At 37.5% G+C, this 13,297-nt stretch overlaps 1 protein-coding gene across 2 annotated transcripts in view; it reads left to right on the forward strand.

Moving 5' to 3' along the window:
• Positions 1–13,297, forward strand: part of PCMT1 (protein-L-isoaspartate (D-aspartate) O-methyltransferase) — a 34,889-nt gene that overhangs the window by 8,885 nt on the left and 12,707 nt on the right. For both annotated transcript variants that reach the window (XM_084514307.1, XM_084514306.1), the window contains exons 2-5: positions 3,349–3,453; positions 4,548–4,579; positions 6,640–6,744; positions 10,138–10,258. In XM_084514307.1, coding sequence (XP_084370433.1) covers positions 3,349–3,453; positions 4,548–4,579; positions 6,640–6,744; positions 10,138–10,258 — 363 coding nt within the window. The remainder of the gene's footprint in view (positions 1–3,348; positions 3,454–4,547; positions 4,580–6,639; positions 6,745–10,137; positions 10,259–13,297) is intronic.

The raw sequence follows: 13,297 nt of genomic DNA on the forward strand, positions 1-13,297 counted from the left end.
TAGCTGATTTGTTTGCAGTGGTGGTTACAAAAGCCTCAGAACCCAGCAGTCTGCTCGAACTGCAGGAAGAGGTCTCCTGTGCGTGTCATCGCTGGAAACAAAGTCAACTTATATGTGCTCAATTGGGATTGATTTTCTTCTGAGATAGAACTTCCTTTTAAGATATACAAAACATTTTGCATTGGTGTTTTATTAATAAATAATTTACTGCTGATTGTCTTTCTTGGCATTTAGAGAGAGCACAAAATTCAAATGTTGCCTTTGCAATATAAACTTCTAATATTGGCTTTTCTAGGGGGTATTTGTGTTTTCTTGACAATTCAGAATCTGGAAGAGATTCATTCCAGATGGAAGTAAGATACTCACAGTTGGTTGTCTAGGGACTGACTTCTGCAGCAAGAAGACATTCGCTGGAGTTCAGTACCTTCCTGTTGCTGCGTTGCTCTATATTTAATCATGAGACAAAGAAAAGTCTATATGTCATCAACACGGACAAAAACTGTTTAGGTCTTGCTCGCTTTTCTTAATTCCCTTCTAAATTTTACTATTTTTTTTTTTCTGCCTAGGAAATAGCAGTTGTGTTCTGGGAGCGTGGCTGTGTTTTGTTTGTTTGCATTCTGGTGTTCTCCAAACAAAATGGAAAAAGCAGAATTTATCTATGAGTGATAATATGATGCTGTGTAATTCCACGTTTGTGGCTAAGAGGGTTAATTTTTTTATGAAGAGGGGCATTATTTAACAGTTGAAGTAAGTGGTTGAGCCATGAGATCCAGCTCTTCCCCAGTTCTGCTGGGGACTCCAAGTTTGCTTAACTTGCTTCACCAATGTAAAAGATGGCACTAATCGAAGACAGACCTACAGTCAGCAAATCTCAGGAATAGTTACTGAAATATTTGCATCCTGAATACTGGGGATTTGTAAAATATTAGTGACTACCACTCCCAAGTTTTTGGGTTGTTTGCGTGTTGGTGAGAGCATCACACTTGGTGAAATTAAGCTTACTTCGGCTGAAATAAAATTTTAGGTTTTGTCTTGCGCAGACATCTGTAGAGCTCTTGTAATGAAATTAAATTAGAGAGGAAAAATGGGTAAAATATATAAACAAAGTAATGTAATGGAGGCAGAAGAAAACTGGTAAATGCCAGGAATTCTACTTAGTGATACTCTAAGTAGAAAGATGACAGGAATAGATCAGAGAAGTGGCAGACATGGAGGCCCTTTTTTTTTTTTTTTAAAAAAAAAAAAAAAAAAAAGGAACAGATCATTGGGTAGAGTGAAAGGAGAGGTGTGGAAAAAGCCTGCAGTCATGGTAGTATAGAGACAGTCCCCTGAAAACTAGGGGAGGCTGTCTGCCTGACCATAGAGCCTTGCTCGGGCCATTCAGTGGTTGCTCTTTCAAGCTTGATCTGTTTATTCTCCACGTGTTTGTTTCCCCAAGGCACAAAAGGAAGGAGCAGATGGTGTAGATAGATGCATAGGTAACAATACGCCATAAAGGAAAAAACTGCAACTTTGGATTTTTCTTGACTGCTTCTCAGCTGCTTGCTTTTGTCCCTCTTAGCTCCCAGAAATTTTCTTTTCACTTCTGCCATAATCAGCTTGGTTTATTCTCCCATCCCTCTTTTCTTTTTTAGGTACAATTATGTTAGATAAATCAATTTTTGGTGATACCTAATGAGAAGCTAACAGTAAAATTGGGATTTTTTTTTTTCTTATGCTTAATTTCCTGAACTGATCTGTAACTAATTCAGAGTGGCTAGGGCTTTTTCTTATACTATTTTACATTGTCAATGCCATTGTGTTAATTGGTTGATTTTTTTTTTTTTTTTTTTTTATTTGTATTTGGTTTTGGGGTACTGTTTCGCTCGGTATGTCAACTTAGGAACTGCTGCAAATGCTTGCTGTGTCTCAGATGAAAAAATATGAACTGAAATGAGGAGTTCTTTCTAACTGAGACTGTACTAGACAGTTATGAATGAAGTCACAGCACGAGAAATGGGTAATGTGTGTAATCTGTGAGGGGAGCATGTGCTTTTTCTGAGGCTTACCAGATATAGAAATCATTCTTTAAAAAAGTAACAATATAAAGCATTGCTGTTTTCCTTAATAATTTGGTTGTATATTGCTGTTGCAGTTCTAGTTGGTACTTTGCATTCAGAACAAAAAGCAAAATTTATTTATTTTTTGGGGGGTGGTGGTAGTGGTAACTTGCTCTCTGAATCAAAACCTCTATTATACAGGGTCATGAAACCCTGGATACAGGCAGTGGATTGGGCTGCGGGGGGGAGAACATTGACAAAAATCCAACACAACTGTGATTGCTAAGAGTAGTTTGTGGGAGCACACTGTAAGCAGTCAGGACACCACTGCAGAAGGTAGCTGAGGCCAGCTCACAGGAGTTTTCCTGCTGGGTGGGGCTTTAAAAAAAAATGATGCAACTTCAATTAAGATCTGATCATCTGATTTACTCCATTTAGGTTTAGATTTTGAAAGTGCTGAAGTAATCTTTTTTTTTTTTTCTTTCCAAATAAATCCCCCTTGGTTAAAGTTACTAGCTAGTGAGTAAAGCATTACATTTTTGCATTTTCTATTATTTTGAGTTTATCCTGAATTTTTCAATGCAAGTGATTAGTTTCTTCCATTTGTTTTCTAACCATTTCTTTTACTTGCAAATGTCTCTTTAGAGCTTCAAAAACTAGAAATGTTAAAAAAGAAAATCTATAAAACTAAAAGAAAAAATACTGTACTGCATAGTGCTTCTGACATTTTGTTTCCCTTTCCTTTTGAAGAATGAACAAAGGTTCAGAGTGTTTTGGTGTGAAAACTCCTTGGCTTTGGTCTGCCCCTGCATAAGAATTCTGATTCTGTAGGCGTTCCTTCACAAAGGGACTTTTTTCCTTTTGCCATCACAAAACAGAAATGGAACTTGAAAATAAAATATCAAGCAAGGAAGCCGTGGCTTCGAGCTTCTAACCTGCTTTTGTAGATTTTTCCATAATTAATTACTTGCACTAAAAATGTGAAGTATATCGTGTTAGTTTTATAGAGTGTGCTATCGTTTTCTTACTAAGTACATTTTCAGGAATATCAAAGGCATGCATGAAGTTGAGCTTTTCTAGGGGATAGATCTTTTTTAAAGGATCTCTGTTGCTTCAGAAAAGCATCTGTAACTGCTGGGAGAGTCTTGCTTCACGTTCACTGTCTTAAGCTTAATTGATCATAGCTTAATTGATGGGACCTGTGAGGTAGCGTGATCTCTCACAGTGTTAGGAATGTGTTCATGTATTTCACGTTGTCATGACTGCAGAAGAGAAACAATGCCTTCAATTTTATTTGTTTTATTTATAGAAAATGGGATAATTAAATCGGACAAGGTATTTGAAGTAATGCTGGCTACAGACCGTTGCCATTATGCAAAATACAACCCATATATGGATTCTCCTCAGTCTATAGGTAAGAGCATTTTGTAAAAATGATTGTTCTAATTTGTGTAACAGTGACTGCCTTTGGCAGATATATATGTGGATTTTTTTAATATTTGGAAGCAATTTAGTTCTTTATCAGTTCGTTCAATAGCTTTTAACTACAAAGTTTTCAGTTTGTTCTGGAATGCAATTGGCATACTTGGATACATCAAGTAGATTGCTCTTCGTTATTAATGTGTAGGTATGAATGCATTTTTGAAACCACACCAATTTGTGGAGGTGCAGCTAATGTTTAAATATTGAAAACGAAAACCAAATCACATACCCAACATACTTCAGAAACAGCCTTTCTTTATAGAAATGGCTCAGCTGAGATTGTTGCAGTGTTTCTCAGACTTTTTTTCATAGAAGAATATCTCATGTAAATAGGCTTTAAATGGGAAGATCTGATAGGACAGTTGTTTAGGACACTTATTTTCCATTCAGTTCCTGGTTTTACCGTTGCAAGGCAGAAGGATGAATTAAATGAATATACCAATTTCCTTTTTTTTCCCCCATTCCCCTTTAGTAGTGGGTAGTGAGCATTATGAATTGTAATGGGATTTTATTATTTTTGTAGGAAACTTTAAAAAAATCTTTTAAGATACACACTCAAAAATTATATATCTGCACAGAAATAAATACAGGTGAGTGTTCCTCCATGTTTTTTCTTAGGTGTATGTATGCTGTTTGAAAAACAGATGAAATATTGTCTCCAGGGGTTTTCTGATCCCCGCCACATCAAACTCGCACTAACAAATCCTTGTTTTTATATAGGGTTTATATAGGGTCCAAGAGTAAGGGGGGGAGAAAAAATTCGTTCTGGGAAGCGTAAGTCTTCTGAATCCAACTTACTAGATGAAATCAAGGAGTTATAGTGGCAAAGTGGAGATTGTAACTGAGATAAGTGTAGAACCCTTTTTATTTTCCTGTCCAGAATCAACAAGGCATAGCTTACAGATGATGTTCTCTACTTCAGAAGTGAGTTAAGTACTTACGCAGCCATTTCACAGTTGAGATCTGTAAAGATAGTGAGATCGCTGTCTGAACAATTATCAATTCTTCCACTTTCTTGTCTTGCAGGTTTCCAAGCAACAATCAGTGCTCCGCATATGGTAAGCTTTAAACTTACGTGACTAGTGTAGATGATTTCATAAAGATCCAAATGCTCCTGAAGTAAAATACTTCTCCTAACAAATTTAACCAGCAGTTGATTGCAGTGATGTGCTTGTGAACTACCCGATGGGAGGGCGCAGAGAAGATAGAGCCAGACTTTCCTTGGAGGTGCACAGAGACATGAGGGGTAGTGGATGAAAAATGCAACATGAGATTAGATTCCAGGTGAAAATTCATGTTGAGAGTAATCAAGTGCTGGAACAGGTTTCCCAGATTGTGGAAATTCTGTTCTTAGATATACAAAGAACCTGAGTGGACAGGGCCCTGGGCAGCCTAATTTAACTCAACATTGAATTGAGTGTTGGACCGCAGGATTGCCAGAGATCTTTTCCAACCTAAATTACTCTGACTATGTAACTTTAAGAACAACAAAAATTCAGAAGTGGATAACAGTGACTTCTGTGGTGTGGTGTTGCAGTAATGCCTTTAATTTTTTGGGCAGGAGAAAATACACTGTTGACTGAGATGTGTTTTTTTTTGGTTTTTTTTTTTGGCCAAGTAATTGGAGACCAGGGCAATCATGGCTGAGCATTAAGAGGGGACTTCAGTACATAAATGCAGCACAGATGTAATTCTTCAGTTTGAGAAGAATGAATAGAAGGATATATTTGTTCATGCAATGTTTGGCGAGTATCAAAATGTATGGAGCAAAGAATGGTTTAAAAGTGTTATTAAAAGTTTGCTCCCTGTCCACTGAAAACTACCAAGCTGGGCTAGAACGTTCCTACTCAACAATATTGAAACCTCAGTGTTTCTTGCAGAAATGTTAACAGCTGTATTCAAGGATATAAAGAGAGAAATACTGTGACAAAGTGAGGAAAATAATTTGCAAGGCCTCTCGTCCCTCCAGGGGGTCAACAGCACCTCCCCATTTAGCAGACTTCTGAGGATGCACTCCATTCCTGCATCCAGATCACTGATAGAAATGCTGAACAGGACTGGCCCTAGAACAGCCCTGGGGAACACTGCTGGAAATGGGCTGCCTGCCACTTGTAGCCCCACTTACTATGACCCTTTGAGCTCCACTGTAGAGCCAGTTCAGCACACAGCACAGCGTGATCCTGTTTATCTCACAGTTGGACAATTCGTCCCAAAGGATGCTGTGAGGGATAACATCAAAAGCCTTACTGAAATCCAGAAAGATTATGTCCCCTGTCTTTCCTTCATCCACCATGTAGGGTGGATATAGGGTGGATTTCCTTCTTCTCATAGGAGGAAATTAAATTACTGAGACAGGATCTTCCCTTCCCAAACCCATGTTGATTATGCCTGATACCTGCTTTGAATGTCCCCCAGGGTAATCTTCATAACTTTTCCAGGGACTGAGGTTAAACTAGCAAGTCTCAATAACAAATTGTTTTTTTTAACATGTGAAGTAAGCTTAGTTTGTGTACTGGTCTGCTACGTAAGAAAGCAAAACAGCTCAGGATGTCTCTGTAGATTACTACATTCTCATATATGAATCTTCTTGTCTTTCTGCCTTTCTAATACACAACTTTTTTCTTACTCTTTGATCCAACAAGTGTGCAGGTAATACAAGAGGTAGTTTAACTACAATAGCCTTTCTCCTTGGTCCTCCAAAGCTGCCTTCTTCCTAACTAGCATCTGTCCCAGCATATTCCAATGTATATGGCACAATAAGCTGAATTTTCTATAGCCCATATCCACCAGAACAGTGAGAACCCTCAGACTTGAAGAGAATTTAATTGATCTATGGTGTCTCTCCCAGTAACTGTATCTAAATTGAGTGCAAGCTAGAAGCCTGAATGGTCGGATAACCATGTGTCTATATATAACAAAAAGATGCTTTCTTGAAGTAAATGAAATAACAGCAATTATGTAGCTAACTCTCTGCCTTCTTTTGGTAATAAAAAGTAATTCTGAGGATTCTTAAGCTCTGTACATTTTTCTGTGCATTGTCCAAAACCACTGAAGAAATGAACATGTGTAGGGTGAAGTTACATTTAAAATATTTTGACATCTTCTTTCCTTTCCTTAGCACGCATATGCTCTTGAACTTCTGTCTGATCAGTTACATGAAGGAGCCAAAGCACTTGACGTAGGTTCTGGAAGTGGAATCCTTACAGCATGCTTTTCACGAATGGTGAGAGATTTAGTTTAATCACTTAACCATCACAACTGCTTGAATTACAGCATAACTGGTTTAAGGAGGGGGGAGAGAAATGCAGGCTACTTACAGTGGGATGAAGTAGATTACACAGAAAATAAACTACTCTCCTGGGTGTGACCAGTACCTATTTCTAATTATAGCTGATACTAGGTGCTTGGGTCCAGTAAATCATCTGGTGTTGACAAAACTGCCTCAATGGAAGTCTTTTCTTGATTACATTTTAATGGATGCTGTATAACTTGAAGGAAGGATATGTTTGTCTTGCCCAGTGCAATTTTTACCTTATATTGTGTGGCTGTGAATGTTCTCATTGTGATAATTGTCTTGTTTTTCTGCTATGATGAGAGCTTAATGAGACCTAAAAGAATCCCATTTCCATAGGTTAGTTATAGTTAGTTGAATGTGTATAAATAGTCTTTGAAGTTGTGTTTTTTCCTGTAACTATATTGTGGCAGTATCACTGCAAGTACCCATTTAATCTTTTCTAAGGTAGTATTAATTTATATTCCTTTTACATCTTTTCCAAGTAACTTCATCTTGGGTTGTTCAGCTTGTGCATAAGGAATTTGCTGTGGTTCCACCCCATCTTACATCAAGGAAATAAAGATGGTTAAAATTGTTCTGTGATAGCTGTAACTAGCGTTCTCCTACTTATTTGTGTAGTAGAATATAATCAGTTCTTCCTTCTCTGTTCCAGGTCTTTACCATTGCTTTATAACTAGCAGAGATCTTCATTAAACTGCCAACTTGACGCCTTTTTTTTTTTTTTCTGAAAAGTTAATTTGGAATATGGTGATGCATATGATAAATTCTCTTACGTTCTCTTTACTATTTAAATTTTACTGTTTTCAAGTATTGGTTTGTTGAGACTGCATTTCCTGTATTAAGACTTATTTGAGAATGTTTTTGACTGGACAATGCACCAGCAAAATCTTCAGGATTTTAAAATACCAACTGCCATTTAAAAAAAAAAAAAAGGTTGAATTAAGTACACCAAACTGCAGTCCAGAGTAAATCTTAAAAGTTACTTTTTGAACTTTCTACCTATTATTTTTGGTCTAACTTTGTAGTCAGTGATCAATTGCTAGTGGCATGCGCAGGAACTCCAGTCTATGGAGTGATAAACAAGTGATAAAATGTTTGTCAAAGTTGCATGTTATGTCGTTAAAGTTAGGGATGTATAGAAGAATTTCTATGTTAGATAAGGTGTGTGACGTGGTTGTATGCTTTTTTTTCTTTTAAAATTATATAAGAGAAGTTGAAAATCTGCTGAGAAGTCAGAATTATCACAAAAAGGAAACCTCTTTCTATTTTTGCTAGGGTTAACAGCATTATCTTTTTATCACCGTATGAACATCCAGTTTCTCTTCTGAATCCTGTCTAATTTTCCTCCTTGGTGGTGTGCTACCAAATGCTTTACAGACACATTTGCTGGAACGTGGTAGATAAATGCTTTTGTTCTCTTTGGTAGTATGATTACTGTATAATGCAGATCTTGCGGCATCCACTTGAATGGGGATAAGATAGTGTATATGCTGCACTGACTCAGCTTTCTTCCTCTGTAAAGATCTTTCTAACAGTACCATCATTCCAGAAAATGTCCTTTCTCAAACTTTTGTTAGTCCTTTGCTATCAAAATTCAACTGGGGCTGTGCTTACTGAACATGTTCTCAGTCTATTTGAGATCTAGAATGATCATCAGGCATTTGTGGCACAAGTATTCGACTGCACATTGATGTCGTGGCAGCTTTACTCCTCTGATGATAATCTCATTTGTGGTACTTCTGGGAAGGCCTTGTTTGCTTACACTAGCATGGTTGTTCTTTGTGGTAAACTGCTGTCACAAACTTAAGTTTATATGCTTCGTAGGTAACTTTATTCGCTTTTAAAGGTTGATGGCAAATTAAACGAATTATAAGTACTGGAGCTATAAGGAGAGTGGGGTATATTTCTATTCCAGACGCACCATGGAGACCCCGACAGTTGTGCTACTTTGCTATTGCCTTGATGACGTACACTTTTAAGTTCTAGGGCAATGTACAGGGGTAATTCTAGATCAGTGAGGATTCAGGAAGAGCATAAACTGTGATGTGCTGCTGGACATGCTGTTATTTTAAATCAGGCTACTTCAAGCTGTTGATCATTTTGCTGAATTTTGGTTTCTGTGATAATGCACTTTGCTGAAGAGAGTGCACTGGATCTTTTGCCAGACTGGCAGACATCCCTGCAAATCTGTGGTTGTGAAAATTTGCCCTGTGTCTTGCCCTGTTTCAAAAGCTAGGCCAGGCTTGTTCCACTGGGGAGGGGAGAGTGTAGTACTGCTTTTTCTATGTTTTTAACATAGGGCTTGTCTATAATAAACAGAATAAGTCCCCATCACACCAATAACCAGTTATTAACTTTTCATGTCTTAGCAAGATTAAAATGTAAGATACAGAAATATAACTGACGCATTCAGATGTAGCCATTAAAGGACAGAGTTATATGATAGCACGGACTGCCAGGACATTTACTATTTTGTTCTTTGAAGTGAATCCTGCTAAAGATGGTCAGATTTTAACATCTGGGTTCTTTTTTCTTCTCTCTCCAAAATTGGATTATTTTTTTCTCTGGAATAAAGAGACAAGTCCAGAAGAAATATCTATTATTGAGAAGTTTCTGTTAGTGTGATAGCCTGTAAAAGTACAATCAGTTTTGTAGGCCTTTTTCCCCTCAAGATACACAAATCTTTTCTGACCTTTTTTGAGTTATGAGTTCTCAAAAGTTCTGTTCTTCCTGCAGAAGAGAGCTGTGAATCTGAAAGATTCATTGATATGAGAGAGAGGTGGAAGGTATTTTGTTGCTGACTATTAACTATAGTATATACTTCTGAAAGAATATCTTGACATATCTTAGAACAAAATGCATGACTTAACTATTTTCTTTGAAGTAAGGTCTTATCTTAAAAAGAAAAACAAAAGTTTAATCTTTAAGTTTATTCAGAATGAAAGGTGATTGCTTCTAGTGTTTGTCCTTGAAGTTTTTGCTTCCTATTGGAGGTAATACAAATACTCATGATAGGATTTAATTTTAAAAAATTCAGAGCAAGAAGTCTCCACTAATAGTATAACTTTACTGAATCACGTATTAAAAAAGATGACTATAACAAACATTTATAAATCTCTACTGCCAAACTTTAATTGCTGGTTGCTTCTAGCAGTCAGAATGTGTAATTCTAAGCGCTAGTTTTATTTACATTGGGAAGATACACTACCAGTTCTCTGCTTTTGTTTTATTTTAGAGAAATGGGCTCAGGAGATGGAAATTCTGATTCTATAAATAAAGCAAAGCTAGCAGAAATTATTCAACTGTATATTTTTATTCCAGGTTGGTCCCAAAGGACAAGTTGTAGGAATTGATCATATCAAAGAACTAGTAGATGACTCAATAAATAATGTCAAAAAAGACGATCCCACATTGCTGTCTTCAGGAAGAGTGAAACTGATTGGTGAGCATCAGACTCTGATATACTTATTCATTAAACTGATATTCTTTCTAGCAGCTGTTTGAAAATGACTGGAATTTGGATGTGAGTAAAAATTCTGATATAAGAAGTTAAAGAAAGAGAGTCATTTAACCAAGGAAGGAAGAGCCAATTGAAAATCTAAAAATTCAGATCTTCTTTCAGCATTTGAATTTTTTTTTTTTTATCTTTGCACACTTGAGAATATGGCTTCTGATAATCTTAATGAATACGTGCTCATTCCTATTATGGAAGCTTAACATGGAAGTGTTTTCTGGTGAAAATACTTCTCATGCTGAACCTCTGTCGTGTCAAGTTTGCTTTTTAAAATTACGCTTCAATAAACATTGTTTCTTGAGTAAATGTATTGTCATCTAAATTTGAACGCTTTAACAATGCCTTCATACTTCTGATATAGTAACTGAGAAAGCATCACTCAAAGAGTCAAGTGGGAAAAAAAAAATAACTGGCAGTATGCATCTCTGAAGTTTTTCAATTGTTTTTAAAATTGATACTATTTCTATTTTGGGCAATTGACTAATTGATACCAAACTAGTTTAAATCAGCATTACTGGGAGGCAATAATGCTAAAATTATACAGTGAATTGTAAATATTACTTCTATGACGAAAGGGGAAAAAAAAGATGGCTTTTTTTTTTTTCAGAAGATGCAGAGCTGGCAGGAGGAAAGCATTCCTTTCATTATCATTCTTTTGGTTAAGTTTAAAAAGAAGTTGAAGGTCTGGGTTATTTTGGGGCTGTTCTTACAAATGTGCTTGGAAATACTATTATGGTTTGTAATAGACAGCTCTTACCTTAGTTACTCCCTTTCTGGTTCTTGGTCTTTTTTTTCCTAAAGGAGAGACTTTATACATCTTTAGAAATAAGCAGATCAACATGTGTACTTATAGAAATGTATAAAATACAGTGACTGTCACCAATAACACTTATGCCTTAAATTTCTTGAAAAAGAAGTTGTAATTGAGACTGCTGGGGGTTGAGGGAGGAAACAGGGGGACAAATTCTGTTGATACTGTACAGGAGCATTTTGCACTTCTGGTTATACCTGAAACAAACTCTGTTGCTCTTGGTAGTCTAGTGTTCCAAGCAAATGTCATCATCTATATTGTGTTTGACTGTAGCAGGATGACTAAGACTTCTGAATAGTTTTGTTGTGAGGTACATGTAAAAGAAAATACAGGGGGAGGAGTAGCAGTTCTGTGAACCAGATGGAGTAGAATAATGCTTCAACTGTGCTGGATTCCTGGGAGCTCTTTGAAGTGGAGTTAGAATTCAGACAGAGCTGTTTCAAACAAACAAAACCCTTGAAAACCCAGGACTGTTTGGTGGTGGGAACCGTATAGATTAAGACTAAGCCAGTTAGTTGCTGGCTTTTGACAGGGAGGCTTGATGTATTCTTCTTTGCTTTGTTAGACTTTGGATATGCCACAATTTCATTTCAGGAGCATCAGCTTTTTTTTCCCCCCAATTTCTAAGCAACACAACTGCACCCAGAACTGGGCAGTAGGTATCCTTAGGCCATGTTAGTTTGTGGAGTGTGGGTTGGTTTTTGTTTTGGATTGAGAGGGTTGTGAGGTGAATCTCTCAAATGTTTGCACTTGCCACTCTTGGGTTCCCATGAGCGTGTTCCTAGAGAGTACAAACTTTGATTCCATTTGGATAAAACTAGGCTGTGTTATGTGCTCTGAGAAGCCACCAAGTAAGCTTGAAATGTTGATGGGTATTAAGCCAGTAAGACTAGAGCTAGACCAGCAATCATCCTGAAATGGATATGTTGCACAGGCGTATGTTGTACTTATCTGTACAACAGTGCATCCGTTGTACAGATCTGCTCCTACTGTGCTGCACTGTTCTCTGATGCTGACATAGCCAGAAGGAATAAGGTAACACATTGCTCACTCTTTAGAGGAGGCATACTGCGTGACTAACATGTAAGTGAGTGTAAATGATACACTTAACTGCACTGAGGTGGATGTTCCAGTGGAACCCACTTTGGCAGGGGCAGAGAGATTTGGGGCTGGAATTACTGGAAGCTCCATCTTCATTCCTGGCAACAGTAATAAAAATTGACTTGGTGGAGCTGGTGCCCTGTAGCCATGGGTTCTTTTGAATCATTGATGGTTCTTGCTTGGCAGCCTCCAAGCTGTGGAGGAGGAGCTTGTGCTGGGCAGAATTTTGTGATGTGAGGAAAGAAGGTGCTTTAAGGGGTTCCTCACCTGCTGGGTGAGGGTTCTCTTCCACATCCAGCTTAAGGATTGTAAGAAGGGCCTTGCAGGGTCTTGTTTCAAGGTCTGTTGTGAAAGATAACAAACTCTGTGATTTAAACTGTTTCAAAAATCTGCCCGGATCTTCCTGTACACTCTTGGATACTTAAGTATCTTGTTACTGTCAGCGTGGCCCTCTCTGTCATTGAGGTCAAAATTAAATCTGCTATGGACACCATATATTTTCTCTGCTTCGTAAGTTGATAGAAAGCAAAAAGTTTGATAAAGTTTTTGCTTCTGGCAGCAGTGCAGAATTTCTCTTGACTTGTTCAGACTTTTAGTTAATCTGTAATAACGGCAACTGCCGTTTAGAAGTCAAAGCTCAGTCCAAAGACAGCAAACCCCAAACAACTGTGTGTTGAGCAGAAGTGTATCTTCATTACCCTCTTTGCTTTTTCTTCCTGACTGGGAACTGGGACTTCTGCACTCACTGAACACGAATTTATAGATGGCTTAATATCATGTACATCTCTTGTTCCTAGAGAACTCTAGGCAGAGCTTTGTGTAAAGCCTAACTTGTCCTGAGCTTCCCGTTGGTTTGGTATAAATCCTGTGGATATATTCACAATCGCCATCTTTTAAAACTTAACTCAGGGTCTAGTCTCTCTCGTAACATACTTCAGTGGTTGAGGGCTTTAATATTAAACTTTATTTTCCTTTGCATTCTGTGATAGTTTAATAGTTTGGGGTGTCAGATTGTGGTGGGTTCACCGTTGCTGTCTCGCAGATGCCCACCCAGC

Source organism: Aythya ferina (assembly GCF_964211825.1).
Source record: "Aythya ferina genome assembly, chromosome: 3".
NCBI classification, from domain to species: Eukaryota; Metazoa; Chordata; class Aves; order Anseriformes; family Anatidae; genus Aythya; species Aythya ferina.